This window comes from Sphaerodactylus townsendi, linkage group LG03, assembly GCF_021028975.2.
Source record: "Sphaerodactylus townsendi isolate TG3544 linkage group LG03, MPM_Stown_v2.3, whole genome shotgun sequence".
NCBI lineage: Eukaryota > Metazoa > Chordata > Lepidosauria > Squamata > Sphaerodactylidae > Sphaerodactylus > Sphaerodactylus townsendi.
This window is the reverse complement of record NC_059427.1, coordinates 14985643-15000498: the sequence shown is the minus strand read 5'-3', so window position 1 is coordinate 15000498 and position 14856 is coordinate 14985643. Positions and strand designations below refer to the sequence as shown.

General features: G+C 49.4%; 1 protein-coding gene across 1 annotated transcript; it reads right to left on the bottom strand.

Annotated features, from left to right (window-relative positions):
- Positions 1–1381: 1381 nt before the first annotated feature.
- On the bottom strand, positions 1382–12381 carry LOC125427696 (cholinesterase-like). The gene is made up of 3 exons (XM_048487249.1): positions 12276–12381; positions 2917–4413; positions 1382–1546 (listed from the first exon to the last, which is right to left on the bottom strand). Exons 2-3 carry the CDS (start codon positions 4396–4398, stop codon positions 1382–1384), a joined length of 1647 nt encoding a protein of 548 aa, XP_048343206.1. The 5' UTR covers positions 4399–4413; positions 12276–12381.
- Between the last annotated feature and the right edge of the window lie 2475 nt (positions 12382–14856).

The window sequence follows — 14856 nt, the reverse complement described above, 5'->3', positions numbered from 1 at the left end:
TTTCCACTGCTTGCTGTGCGGCTCTTGCCCGCCTGCCCGCTTGCCGCCGCCATCGGCCCGTTATTTACGCCTTCGGCTCAGGCTGGCTCGAGAGGTTGCCCTTCAGGCAGTCAGCCTGAGCACTCTGTCGGCGATTTTTCTTAAAAGGGCATAATTCCCAAAAGACTTGGCAAAGGGAAAAGGATTTCCCCTTTAAAGCAATCTTTTGGGGAATTACCCTTTGAAGAAATTCAGGAGCCCGGAAGAAGACTGGCGGGAGATCTCCCTCTTCCCCCAAACAGCCGTGGCAGCCTCCATGCAAGAGAGGAGCTCCAGCTAAAGCAGCTTCCATACGAGGGACTGCAGGCTGGGGCACCCCTTGTTTCCGCGGAGGTCTGCCTGGCTGGATGGGGAAGAGGGGACATCTCCCCTCTTTCCCAGCCAGCCAGGGCTAGCCTCCGTGGAAACGCCCGGTGGTCCCGGCCCCACGGCAATCGGCCAGCCTCCTCTGAGGCCATTACGCGAAACCACCCGGGGTGCGCCGCCCTGCTCTGTCCCGCTTCCCGTGACGATCCGGGTCGGCTCTCCGCCGAGGCCAAGGAAGAAGCACCCGAGGTGCCGCCCGGCTTCCTGCTCTGTCCCACCCCCCCAGGACAATCAGCCAGCCTCGCGCCCAGAGGCGAAGGAAGGCCATCCGGGGTGCCGCTGCCGCAGGGGCTCTGTCCCACCCCTGCGACGATCGGCCTGCCTCTCCTGAAGGCCGAGGAGCCACGCACAGGTGTCAGCCGCTGCCTCTGCCACCGAGGGTATTCTTATATGGGGCGAAAGTATGTGTCGAAATCTATATTTTAATCTGGAAGTGCGGGGGTCGTCTTTATACCACCCCAGTCGTCTTGTACGCAGCGGTATATCACGGTAGCAATCCAAGGCTCATTAATAGCTTTATGCAGAATAATGCACTTTCAAACTGCTTTCAGTGCTCTTTGAAGCTGTGCAGAATAGCAAAATCCACTTGCAAACAGTTGTGAAAGTGGTTTGAAAATGCATTATTTTGCATGTGCGGGAGGGGCCCAAGACTCCTTTGGTAGTCTCCTATCCAATTATTAACCATGGCTGACCCGGCTTAGCTTTTGAGATCTGTTCCCTTTTTTAAAAAAGAGTTTACATTTAAGAAATTTGGGACTCTTGGGAGTTTTGGAACTGGTTCCTGTGTGCAGACGTGACTGCTGCCGTTCAGCTAGTAAAATTTGTAAGTAAACAGCCCCAACGGGGAAGGATCATGAAACAGTACAATTCATATAAACTCTTTCAGATTTAAAAGATGCAATTCCAATCCAGGCCAAGTTTTCTCTCGTCCCAACCAAAAGCACACACCATTAATCTAAAAGATGAACTCACTTGTCTATGCTGCATTCAAAACCTGTGTTTTCCAGAAACCACAATGTTGGGCAGGTGATTTCTGTTCAGTTTGGGATGGCTGCGTGGAAAGAAAGAAGAAGTTCTGCTCTGTGACATTGTAGAGCGGCCATTGAATCTCATTGATTGTTATCCCATTAGGATTCCTGTGGAAGGAATAGGGGAGAAAATCTTTAACGCAGTCGAAGGCATGGTCCTGTGTGAGCTTTACAGAACACTGAAAATATTAATTCTTTGATTTTTATGACCATCTGTCAGAAGTGCGTTGATTGGGTATTTCTGCATGGCAGGGGGTTGGACTTGATAGCTCTTGTAGTCTCTCCCAGCTCTTTGATTCTATGTTAAAATTTATTTGCTAAATTATGGCATGCTCAAACCTGGAGGAATGTTTACAACAATCATGTGGTTTCGCGGTTGTATGTTTATGTGTTTTTTAAAAATGTTTTATAATTTTAATAATCTTTTCAATGTTCAAGGAGGAGGAGGAGTTTGGATTTATATTCCACCTGTCTCAATGTGGCTTACAAGCACCTTTCCCTTCCTCTCCCCACAACAGACACCTTGTGAGGTAGGTGGGACTGAGAGAGTTCCGAAGAACTGTGACTAGCCCAAGGTCACCCAGCAGCAAGTGCAGAAACACATCTGGTTCACCACTCAGGTGGAGGAATGGGGAATCAAGCCCAGTTCTCCAGATTAGAATCCACCTGCTCTTAACCACTACACCATGCTGTCTCTCTTAATAAATTAATCTTAATAAAGAAAACAATAATGAATTACATTAAACTTGACTTAAGTATCCTGGAATTACTTATATGTCTGATTTGCAAAGGAATCGCATGACAACCATGCACTGGCGTAATGCCCATTGGGCAAGGTGGGCAGCTGCCCAGGGCATCACCTTGTGGGGGGCATCAAAATGCTGGGTTCGTTTTGGGGTATTTTTAGTGGTTTTCCATTTTTGGCCTGCAGGGGGCGCGGTTTTTAGGCTAGCGCGCTAGCAGCACCAAAATTTCAGCGTATCATCAGGAGACTGTTCTTTGCATGCTTTCTTAAAGTTTGGTGAGTTTTACGGTTCAGAGGAGTCCAAAGTTATGGACTCCCCAAAGGGAGATGCCCCTATCCCCCATTGTTTTAATAGGAGCTAATAGGAGATGGGGGCTACCACAGTTTCTGAGGGTCCATAACTTTGGCCCCCCTGAACCAAACTGCGCCAAACTTGGCAGAAATCCTTAGGGCAGTCTCCTTATGAGATTTCCTGAAAGTTTTGAGACTGTGCCTTCAAAAATGTGCCCCCCCCCGGCCTGCAACCCCCATTGACAGCAATACAGAAAACTCAATGCAGAACAAAGAGTCTTAGGCAAATTTGGGGATGTTCTTGCGGGGAGAGCATTCTTGGACGATATCATTACCAAAATTTCAGAATTTATCATCTGGAGACTGTCATGATGGCACCCCTAATGGCCCAAAACAAAATGGCATGGTAGAAAGGCCAGGTGTGTGAGGACGCCTTAGCACCCAAAATCTGGCAAACTCTGCCCAGTATTGCTTCACTCTGCGGCTCAATGCAGCCTCCGCCTCTGTGAGAGTTTGGTTGGCAGCCAGGAAAGTCTTAAACGAACCGAATAGATAAGGTAACTCAGCACCATGGGTCGCCCCTACCCACTCAGGCCAAGCAGAGCCCAAGGTGTACTGTGAGAAGAAGTAACTGTACACAGGACTCCCAGCTTCAGTCAACTTTGCAGCAATTTCTGCTACAGGGCATACAAAGAAGTAATCGCTACTGGACTGCACCATGGCCCGGCGGTAGGATGCAGGACCGTGGTCCTCTTCGCTGTATTTACGTGCCACAGCCTGAATGACTTCTTCTGTGGCCCTTCGCACAGTCCTCTTCACACCCTCCACCAGCTGCTTCCAAGTTATTAGCCCATCTTTGGCCTCTGGGAATGTGAATGGCACAAACATGGACCCTTCGTCAGAAGTGGTGCCAACGAGAATTGGCTTATTTGGAATGCGCCCAGGCTCCAGAAGCTTTTGTGGGTCTTCCAGGAGGAACTCTCCATCAATGGTGGGCGAGAAAGGAAGGTTCAGAAGCATTGTGCTGTTCAGCGCCGATAACTCGTACTTATGGAAACTTGATACATCCTTTCCCTGGAGGCATGTCACTACATCAGTGTCATTATCTTGAGGACACCCCAGTGCCTGGCCAAAAGCAAGGGCTTTCTGTTCAGCCTCCTCAGGGGTCACCCAAGCCCAGATGGCATTCACAGACCCGCTTTGCAGTATAGCCTGGGCAAAAAGGGGCTGGCTTCCGGGGCAGAGGAGATGGAAACCCACCGAGGCTGCTCCAGCACTCTGTCCGGAAATGGTCACCCGAGCGGGATCTCCTCCAAAGGAGGCTGCATTCTCTTTCACCCATTTCAAGGCCAGCTGTTGGTCCAAGAGGCCAACATTAGCTGGGGCGCTTGGTGGTAATGAAAGAAAGCCTAGCGCCCCCAAACGATAATTCAAGGAGACTACTATGAGGTTCTCCTCAGCAGCTAAGGATGCCCCATTATAAATATCCAGAGAAGATGTGCCACTGCAAAAACCCCCACCATGTATCCAAACAAGGACAGGAGCTGGGGGAGAGGGCCGGGGATGAGGCACCCAAACGTTCAGAAAGAGACAGTCCTCTGACAGTGGTGGAGTGACAAGCCACATTGAAGAATGAGGGAAATCATGAAGAAGGAACTGAGAGCAGGAGTTGCCGAAATGGGTCGCCTCCAAGACTTGGCTCCAAGGCTGATGAGGCAAGGCCTTCTGGAAACGCAATTTCCCCAAAGGCGGTTCTGCATAGGGGACACCCAGATAAGCGGTCACAGTGCCAGAGCCAACCTGGATGTGCTTCCCTTTAATAGGCCCACTGCTGGTGACCACTATGGTGTCATCTTCATTAGATGTAACCTTGGAGGCCAATAGGAAAAGGAGGAGGAGCCACAAGAATGAAAGGCACAGACTGGGCATGTCAACCACTGGAAGCTGGAAGAAAGGAAAAAGTCCCAGAGGAAGTTATGTGGAATACAAAATGGGGTGTTTCTCTTTTTACTAGAATGCTGCTCCCATCTAACCCATGATTGGTTTTGACAAGGGGGAAATTAATTTATTTTTTGCTCAGAGTTTTTTTTTTTAATGAATAGATGATGAATAAAGGGAACTGCCATGTTCAGAGGCGTTTGAATCCTAGTGCTGGAGTACAAACACCATGGGGAGACTTTGGTCTGATTACTTTGCATGTAGGCCTTCCAAATAAGATGCACCATTGGTAGTGTGACCAGATGTCCCGCTTTTGGCGGGACAGTCCCGCTTTTAAGCAATTTGTCCCGCGTCCTGCGGGGTTTTTTTAAAATCTCCTGGTTTTTTGAAGGCTGCTGCACTGCCTTCTGGGGCGCTCCCCCTTTCCCGCCCTGTCACAGGGCAGGAAACAGGGGAGTGCCCCTGAAGGCAATGCAGCAGCCTCCCATGCACGCGGCCGCAGGAGCACACTGTCTTTTGGGGCACTCCCCGTTTTCCTGCCTGGTCACAGGGCGGGAAACAGGGGGGCGCCCCAAAAGGCAGTGCGGCAGCCTCCCACGCTGCTGCACTGCCTTCTGGGGCACTCCCGTTTCCCACCCTGTGACAGGGCGGGAAACAGGGGAGTGCTGCAGTAATAACTCCTAATGAGTTCCCTAGCGGTAACATGTCCCGCTTTAAAAAGGTGAAAATCTGGTCACCTTAACCATTGGTCTGATCCAGCACAACTATTATGGTCTTCATAGTACAAATCTAAGCACAATTGCCAGTCTTCTAAGCCCGTTGGTTTCAAAGGGCATAGCTCTGTTGTGGATTACACTGCAATTCCGCTGACTCTTGATTTCTCATACCCCACTGAAACTGGAACTAAGCTGTCTTTTCCATCCTGGTAGGGCCCTGATTCCACCCTGGGCCCTGCCTCTCCTCCCTTCTCCTTTGGCCTTTAGACCGGGTGCCTGTGTGTGTGTTTTTACACAACCTTTGTTGTTTAATCTGTATTTATTGTTTTAATTGCTGCTGAATTTTAATGAGTTAGATTTTATGTTATATTGATTTACTGTTCTGGAAACAGTCATGTTGTGAGCCGCCTCGAGCCCTTTGGGGATGAGGCGGCCTATAAATTAAATAAATAAATAAATAAATGACTAAATAAATAAATAAATAAATAAATTCACAGAAAGACCAATGGTGGAGCTATTCTAGGTCTCCAGGGCAACTCATCTACTCTAGGCCTCATTTCATTCTTTTCAGGCTGGGCTGTGGGATTGAAAAAGGTCTGGTAACTTGGGTCAATTATCTCTGTTTGAATATGACCATGCCTCTCTGTGAATCTTACTGAATCTATCGGTAGTGGTGGACCATTCCATCTTGTTGAGGCATTTGGATGTTGAAGTAGGGGTTAAAGGCAGTGGTGGAATCCAAAAATTTTAGTAACAGGTTCCCATGATGGTGGGATTCAAACTGTGGCGTAGCGCCAATGGGGCTGGGCGGGGCACAACAGGGGCGTGGCCGGGCATTCCAGGGGCGGGGCATTCCTGGGCGGGGCTGTGGCAAGGATGCAGCCGCTGCTCCGGTTCTTGGGCAGGAAACGAATGCACCCAGGCGCAGGCTGCCACTCACGCCGGTGCACCTCCTGCTAGAATGCTTCAAGTTCTGTGCGCTACTGCTGAGAGGAGGGGCGTAACTAAGGCAGAAATCACATGGCAAAATCACCAATTAGTAACCCCCTCTCAGCACACAGAAATAATTAGTAACCGACTCTTGGGAACCTGTGAGAACCTGTTGGATCTCACCTCTGGTTAAAGGTTCTGCCTTGGATTGGTTTACATTGCTCCGCACGGGCAGCTCTCAGGAGCACGCTGTTGGGAACCAACTATCACCAGTTGTATTTTATTGTGAGTTTTGATTGTACGCCGCCCTGAGCCCTCTCGGGAATGGGCAGCCTAAAAATCCAAAAATAAATAAAAATTAAATTAAAAAATTAGTGTAGGACTTTCCTTATGAACTTCTCAGTGCTCAGTCATACCCTTCAGTCTATTCAATATTTACATGAAGCCCATAGGAGAAAATTGTTTATGGATCTGGAGTCAGCTGTCATCAGTGTGCTGACGATGCTCCACTGTGTATTTATTTGTCATGATGCTGAAAAGATCCTGAAGCAGGATTTTATAGCTATTGCTAAATGTTTCAGAGGGAGCAAGGTGACACTGAGCCCTGACGAGGCAGAGGAAATGTACATTGGGAAAGCTGAAATCTTGAGAGACATAATACTTCCTGCCAGTGGTGGAGTCCAGATGATGCTAGCTGACTCAGTTCTGAGCCTAGGGGTTTAAAAGGATTCAGCATGATTACTGGAGAAGCAAGCTAAGTAGCTGACTGGTCACATTGCTTATATTCAGTAATCTATGAGTCTCAGTGAGAAAGGCAAACTATTAAAAAGGCAGACTATGAACTAAATACTCTTAAGTGAGAAGTGTTAGCATTCATACAGCATTTGCAAGTGTTGTGGGGAGGGGGCATGTCTGTCACAGGGTGGCCTGGGTACTTCCACAGGAACATAAGAACATAAGAACTAGCCTGCTGGATCAGACCAGAGTCCATCTAGTCCAGCACTCTGCTACTTGCAGTGGCCCACCAGGTGCCTTTGGGAGCTCACATGCAGGATGTGAAAGCAATGGCCTTCTGCTGCTGCTGCTGCTCCCAAGCACCTGGTCTGCTAAGGCATTTGCAATCTGAGATCAAGGAGGATCGAGATTGGTAGCCATAGATTGACTTCTCCTCCATAAATCTGCCCAAGCCCTTTTTAAAGCTATCCAGGTTAGTGGCCATCACCACCTCCTGTGGCAGCATATTCCAAACACCAATCACACGTTGCGTGAAGAAGTGTTTCCTTTTATTAGTCCTAATTCTTCCCCCCAGCATTTTCAATGAATGCCCCCTGGTTCTAGTATTGTGAGAAAGAGAGAAAACTTTATCTCTGTCAACATTTTCTACCCCATGCATAATTTTATAGACTTCAATCATATCCCCCCTCAGTCGCCTCCTCTCCAAACTAAAGAGCCCCAAACGCTGCAGCCTCTCTTCATAAGGAAGGTGCTCCAGTCCCTCAATCATCCTTGTTGCCCTTCTCTGCACTTTTTCTATCTCTTCAATATCCTTTTTGAGATGTGGTGACCAGAACTGAACACAGTACTCCAAGTGCGGTCACACCATGGCTTTATATAAGGGCATGACAATCTTTGCAGTTTTGTTATCAATTCCTTTCCTAATTATCTCCAGCATGGTTCTTTCTGCCAGTGGCCTGGTAGATGCTGGCAGGGGAGAAGACCTCAGCAAGGCCCCACCTGGGAGAAGAGGCATATCGAGGGGGAAATAGCACCTGGAGACAACACCTTCTCAGGGCGCCCCCCTGCCGCGCCCAACCCCTTACTCAGGGGCGGGGCTTGAGTGTGCGGCTCAGGGCGCCGAGCTCTGCCCCTCCCCAGCCTCCCTGCAGGCCAGCTCCTGGCATCCCCAGGGTCTGGGGAGGGCAAAACCTGGCCTACACAGAGGCTGGGGGGTGGGGCACGGCAGCGGCAGGCGGCCTAGGCAGGTGCCGTGGTTGGTCCCCACTGAGCCCTTCCCCTCCGTCCCCCACCTCCCTACAGGCCAGCTCCTGAGGGAGGCGGGGCTCGGTGGCATGCAGCTGGAGCGCACACTGTTTTGTTATGTGTGGGGTGCCCAGCACTCCCCCAAGTGACTGAAATGTGTGTGCCTGGGGACATGGGTGACCCCGTGTCCTTATAGGCCGTACACCTCTGCCTGGGAGTGATGTTGGCTTTTGAGATGGTCCAAATGGATGATGAGTTTCACTTCCTTACAAGAAGCTCTGTTTGGAGATCTTCAGTGGGCTTGGGATCTTCTTTCTTATCCCTGGGCACTTTTGCACATGCAGAATAATGCACTTTCGATCCACTATCAGTGCACTTTGCCGCTGGATTTTACTGTGCGAAATAGCAAAAATCCACTTGGAAACAATTGTGAAAGTACATTGAAAGTGCATTATTCTGCATGTGCGGAAGTGCCTCCTGTTCCTTGGCTGTGAGTTATGGCATTGGGGCTAGGCCAGGCCTTCCATGAAGCTTCAGATCCCTTCATTAGTACATGAAGATGTCTCCAGTGTCATTCTCCTCCAACTATGCTCCCTGCTGCCAGCTGCCTCTGGTCTGGAGAAAACTATGCCAATATTCAATAGGGGTGGGCAATTAATTTTTCCATGGGGCCGCATAAGAAACAGAAAATATTGTGGAGGGCCGGGCCAAAAGGCAGGGGGGCGAAGCGCTTTTGAAAGCCCCACAGAAGCCAGCAGCCAAGGCAACTGGCTTCTGCGGGGCTTTCAAAGGCGCCTCGCTCCCCAGCAAGGCAGGGGGGCAAGGCGCTTTTGAAAGCCCTGCAGAAGCTGGCAGCCAAGGCAACCGGCTTCTGTGGGGCTTTCAAAGACGCCTCGCTCCCCAGTACGGCAGGGGGGCCAGTCAGGGTCATCCGGCGGGCCGGATGTGGCCCGCGGGCCGTATAATGCCCAGGTCTGAATGAGTCCTTAAAACATGCATATATTATTATCTTAGCTCTATTCATGGAATAGGGTTGCACAACCTCCAGGTGATGGTGGCTGAAGATCTTGTGGGATTATAGCAGTTCTTCGGGTGGCAGAGATCAGTTCACATAGGGAAAATGGACTTTACAACATTGTACCCCACTAACAGGACTGGATCTAAGGGGGAGTGAGGTGGAGCAGCAGCCTAGGCAGTGGGCAAAGAGAGGAGACAGCGGCAACCAGATTAGAAATGATTAACCAGCCCTGTGCAAGTGGCCGGATTAACTGGGGAGAAGGACTGAATGCTGTCAGAGTATTTGGGGCCCCGGAAGCTCTCCTGCTACCTACTCTGGCCAGAACTCACTTAAGTAACTCTCATGGCCTCTGGCTCCATTGCGCATAAGTGGCATTGCACAGAGAAGCTGGCCAGGTAGAAGGCAGTGCTGTCCAACCTCCACACCAGCTGATGCCTAGGGAAGGAAGCTGCCAAGCTCTGCCTCAAAGACACAATTGTGCCTGTGGACACATCCAGGTAATTGTGGGCAGGCTGCACCAGTGCCCATTGAAGTCCCTCCCAACCTGGAGCTAGCAACGATAGTATGGAAGTTAGGCTGACAACAACTCACCCTGAAATGGGGCAGCTGCTGGGCCACAGGGCTCCTGCAAGGTCTACTACTACTCTTCCCCTGCCTATGCACCTCCCCCATCACTCAACCATGCAGCCTTCCCCACCCATTCACTTGCAAGTATTCTGCCTCCCATGGTCCAGGCCAGTGGTGGGATCCAAAAAAATTAGTAACAGGTTCCCATAGTGGTGGGATTCAAACTGTGGCGTAGCGCCAATGGGGCTGGGCGGGGCATGACGTGGGCATGGCTGGGCATTCCGGGGGTGGGGCATTCCTGGGTGGAACTGTGGCAAGGACGCAACCGCTGCGCCGGTCCTTGGGCGGGAAACGAATGCACGCAGGCGCAGGCTGCCACGCACACCGGTGCACCTCCTGCTAGACTCCTTCAAGTTCTGCGCGCTACTGCTGAGAGGAGGGGCGCAACTAAGGCAAACATCACGTGGCAAAATCACCAATTAGTAACCCCCTCTTGGCACAAACAAATAATTAGTAACCTGCTCTCGGGAACCTGTGAGAACCTGCTGGATCCCACCTCTGGTCCAGGCCATCTATGCTGATACGTGGGTAGTGTGTAGCAGTATTCCTGGAGAGATTGTGGTGGCAGAAATCTAACCACGAGCACCATCCAGTGCTCTTGAGGAAAGGGCATGAGGATGCATGTGAATGCAAGGACCAGAAGGACACTCAGATGGGCTGGGGACATGTAGGAGAGTGGGCAGAAAGAGAGGGGCCAGGGAGGGGCTACTGACCCAGGTGGGGAGGGTCCTAGGTTATGCTCTTTGCCTCTCCCCTCCCAACCTGGAACTAACCCTGTATGGAATGATGCAGGGTTACACCTGCTTGCAGGCTGCTTCAGTTCAAAGTTTGAACAGAATGCTGTGTGAACACAAATGTGGTATACATCTGCACGTGCACATTTAGGGACATGCAGGTCTCCTCATTTTATGAAAAAGACCACAAATACACAAGAACCCTATTTGAAGACCTTCTACTGAACACACAAAGCTCAGTACTGGACCAGCAGATACATTCCTACTCTCTGTGAAAGAACACCTAAAGGGGTATGATAATGGCACTGTTAGGTAGAATTTATATTACTGTTTTGCAGATGGAGGGTTAGAACAGAGTAAGGAGCAAAAGTGCAAAAAAAAATCCCAGCCTGAAGATTTTTCCTGATTCAAACTTTATCCCTAACATGTAACTTCTAAGCAGCCTTATTAGGATGTAAGTCCCGTTGAATTCAACGGGCTTTTCTTCTGAGTACATGTGCTTGTGGGATTCCACCCGTAATGATTCCCACTGCTAAATCCAAACAAGGCAGACACTAAGGCAGTTAATCACTAGGTGCTATCAGCCGTCTGTAAGAAGGGAAAGAACTTTAGAAGAAGAAGAAGAGTTTGGATTTATACCCCACTTTTCTCAACCGTAAAGAATCTCAAAGCGACCTGACAAACTCCTTCCTTTCCTCTCCCCGCAACAGACACCTTGTGAAGCAGGTGCGGCTGAGATAGTTATGGGAGCCCCAGGTCACCCAGCAGGCTTCAGGTGGAGGAGGTAAGGAATCAAACCCAGTTCTATGGCTCTTAACCACAACACCACACATCTCAGGTTGCAGACTCACTATACCCGTGGTGGCAAACCTTTGGCACTCCAGATGTTATGGACTACAGTTCCCATCAACCCTTGCCAGCATCACCAATTGGCCATGCTGGCAGGGGCTGATGGGAATTATAGTCCATAACATCTGGAGTGCCAAAGGTTCGCCACCACTGCACTATACCCTATACCCAGTGGTGGGATTCAAATAATTTAACAACCAGTTCTTCCGAAGCGGTGCGAACCTGCTGAATTCCACCACTGCCTATACCCCTCTGTGAGCTATTAAGTCGATTAATATCAAATACTCTAAATATCTGGAGGGCTGATAAGGAAGTTATCAGAATATGGCAAAAGGGTTTTTTTTAAAATCTCAAATTGGATTGCCATTATTCCAAGAATTAACTAGATTCCTGACTCAGCAAACCTGTGTGGCCGTCTGCGGGTGATCTTGCTTGGGGATGAAGTATACACCAGCCCAGGTGGGTCTAGGGTAGCACCTTGACATTGTCAAGTGTTGTGTTTCCAGTGACAGAAAAAACAAAAAAGGGCTGGATTATTTACTTAATTGATTACTTACTTACTGGACTGTGGCACTTCTCCAAAGCACTGGTTCCATTGGCCAGGGCTGAATAATTTCAACTGCACTGTAGAAATCCGCAGGGGGAACAAGGGCTTGCTCAGCATGTGGTTGCCAGATCCCCCTGGTCACTGGTGAGAGGCGGGGGATGTAGGGTTGTCAGATCCAGATTGGGATAAGCCTGGAGATTTGGGGGGGGGTGGAGTCTGCGAGGACAGGGACCTCAATGGGGCACAATGCCCCATAGTTCCCTCTCCAAAGCATTCATTTCTTCAGGAGAATTCATCTGGAGATGAGCTATAATTTCAGGGGACCCCCTGGTCCCACCTGAAGGCTGGCATTCCTAGCTTGGTAAGAAGAGACGGCACTGGAGATCATTGTTGCTGCTTCAGCTTTTGTCTCCTATTGCTATCTCCTTCTCCAGGACAGGTCGGTTTTCTGGGCTGCGTGGACTTACCTTCCTTCTCTCCAATGGACTTTTGCCACTCCTTCACAGCTCAATCCAAAGCAGTAAAGGGGAAATAGAGGTGGCCGATCTGCTCCCTGCCACTGTTATAATAAACAGGGAGTGAGCAGCGGCATATGCATCAAAAGAGCAATGACCACTTGGACTCTGCTCGTGCAGTGGGAGGAAGGGTACACATTGCCAAAGGAGAAATCCATGCAAGGGGTCAAAGAGATGGGGCACACCACTGACTTTGTTTTCACAGGCAGTACTGCAGCAAAGAGGGTCTGTAGTTATAAAAATGGAATTATAGCTGTGGAAAAAACTGCAGCTTTGCTACACAAATGCGACAAATCAAAGGGGGAGCAAGGAAGGGGGAGCAGAAAACAGTTATAGCAATGTGGTACGGAGATGCTGGAACCTGTTTCAAACTTGGAATCACCACTGGCCAAGTGTGGAAACAGCCATTGCCCGTGAACATTGATGATGGTGGACCTTAAAGACAACGAAAGGGCTAAAGAGAGTAGTGGCAAACATAACCTGCCCCAGACTGCTGAAACATGCAAGTGAAATTACTGGTCTTAAGAACATAAGAACATAAGAACAAGCCTGCTGGATCAGACCAGAGTCCATCTAGTCCAGCTCTCTGCTACTCGCAGTGGCCCACCAGGTGTCTTTGGAAGCTCACATGCAGGAGGTGAAAGCAATGGCCTGCTGCTGCTGCTGCTGTTCCCGAGCACCTGGTCTGCTAAGGCATTTGCAACCTCAGATCAAGAAGGATCAAGATTGGTAGCCAGAGATTGAGCTTCTCCTCCATAAATCCTGTCCAAGCCCCTTTTAAAGCTATCCAGGTTAGTGGCCATCACCACCTCCTGTGGCAGCATATTCCAAACACCAATCACACGTTGCGTGAAAAAATGTTTCCTTTTATTAGTCCTAATTGTTTCCTTTTATTAGTCCTAACTCTTTCCCCCCAGCATTTTCAATGTATCCCCCCTGTCTGTTCCACACAGCACAACAAAGACACCTGTGGGACGTCTTAAAAAGAGGGGACTGCTTCTTTTCAATTCGCACGCCCAAAATAAGTTGTCTGGGGGCATCTTAAAAAGAGGCGGTGGCTGGTTTGGTTCCAGACAGCAGAGGCGTCCGAGGGGGAAAGAGGCTTTCTCCTACCCGACCATTTCGCTTTCCGGTCAGTTTCACCCTCCGCTTGCGCCTGACATTTTGTATGCAGCCGAAGGGATTCTTCCTGTTACCATTTGCTGAAGGTTGCCCCAGTATGTTTGCTCTGCAGGCTCCAATCCTGGGCACCTTTTCAGCCCAAAAAGTACATAGTTGCACTCAGCTCATCCTGCAGATTCCAGCAATATATAGTTTATCTATTTTTTAAAAAAAAAATTCAGGGGCTATCTTTGAAAATAAATAGACATGCATAAGAGAATCTTAGCCACTCAGAGCACTAATTTACCTCCCATTGAGAAGCATTGGGTAGACCTGCCCTCCAAGGACCATCTCAGTTTTTTCTTAATGCACAGAAAAAACTAAGACAGTCCATGGAGGACGGGTTTACCCAATGCTTCTCAGTGATGGATTCCACACAGCACAAATATAAAGTCTTTAGGACGTTTTTTATATATAGCATTTGGGAGAAGAACTTTGCACAGTTCTTTTCCCCAAAACGAAATCAGCCCGTTATATTTCTCCCAATCTGGGTTTTTCAAAGATCACTAAACAAGAGATCTTTTCCCCCGAACCCAAGGTTGAGGATGATTCCTGCCTGCTGAGTGAATGCCAGCAGGCAGGAAACACTTTATTTCTCCCACCCAAACCTCTTGGGCTATTTTCTGTGCTGCAGCAGATTCTCCTTGGAGATTCCCCATGGAGGTTTCCTCCACTTGCAGCTCATCATTTGCTATTATGCTGTCAAAAGTTGATGAATAAAGTTTGGTTAGCCTGGCAATCCCGTGCCTGTGTCGTTTTTCCTTTTTGTTTTGTTTTGAGGGGAAGGCTGCATGCGAAGCTATAGCAACAAGACTAGAGAAGCTGCAATATGTGTGTATTTGTGTCCCCATCTCTTGCCCTTTGTTACAAATGTGTGACTGTTGCTAATGCAGGTTAGAAAGCAGAAAAGAGCCATTTGTCACGCAAACCAGGCCTAAGAGTGGTTCTGGTGGGTTTTCCGGGCTGTGTGGCCGTGGTCTGGTGGATCCTCTTCCTAACGTTTTGCCTGCATCTGTGGCTGGCATCTTCAGAGGTGTATCACAGAGGGAAGTCTGTTACACACTGTGTAACACAGTTACACACTGTTACACACTGTTACAAAGTAACAGACTTCCCTCTGTGATACACCGTTGAAGATGCCAGCCACAGATGCAGGCGAAATGTTAGGAAGACCACAGCCACACAGCCCGGAAAACCCACCAGAACCAGTTGAATCTGGCCGTGAAAGCCTTCGACAATACACAGGCCTAGGATAAGGTGACCAGATTGTCACCTTTTAAAACCAGGACGGGGGGTGGGTGTGCACGCAGGAGGCTGCCACACTGCCTTCTGGGGCGCTACCCTGTTTCCTGTTTCAGGGCGGGAAACCGGG

Bases quoted from the DNA above. Each gene is read 5' to 3' on its own strand.
- LOC125427696 (XM_048487249.1), bottom strand. From the start codon at position 4,398: ATGCCCAGTCTGTGCCTTTCATTCTTGTGGCTCCTCCTCCTTTTCCTA. The intron at 1,547-2,916 runs TTTTGGGTGCTA...CCCTATTCCTTC, and splicing joins ACTGGGCAGAGTTTGCCAGA to CACAGGAATCCTAATGGGAT.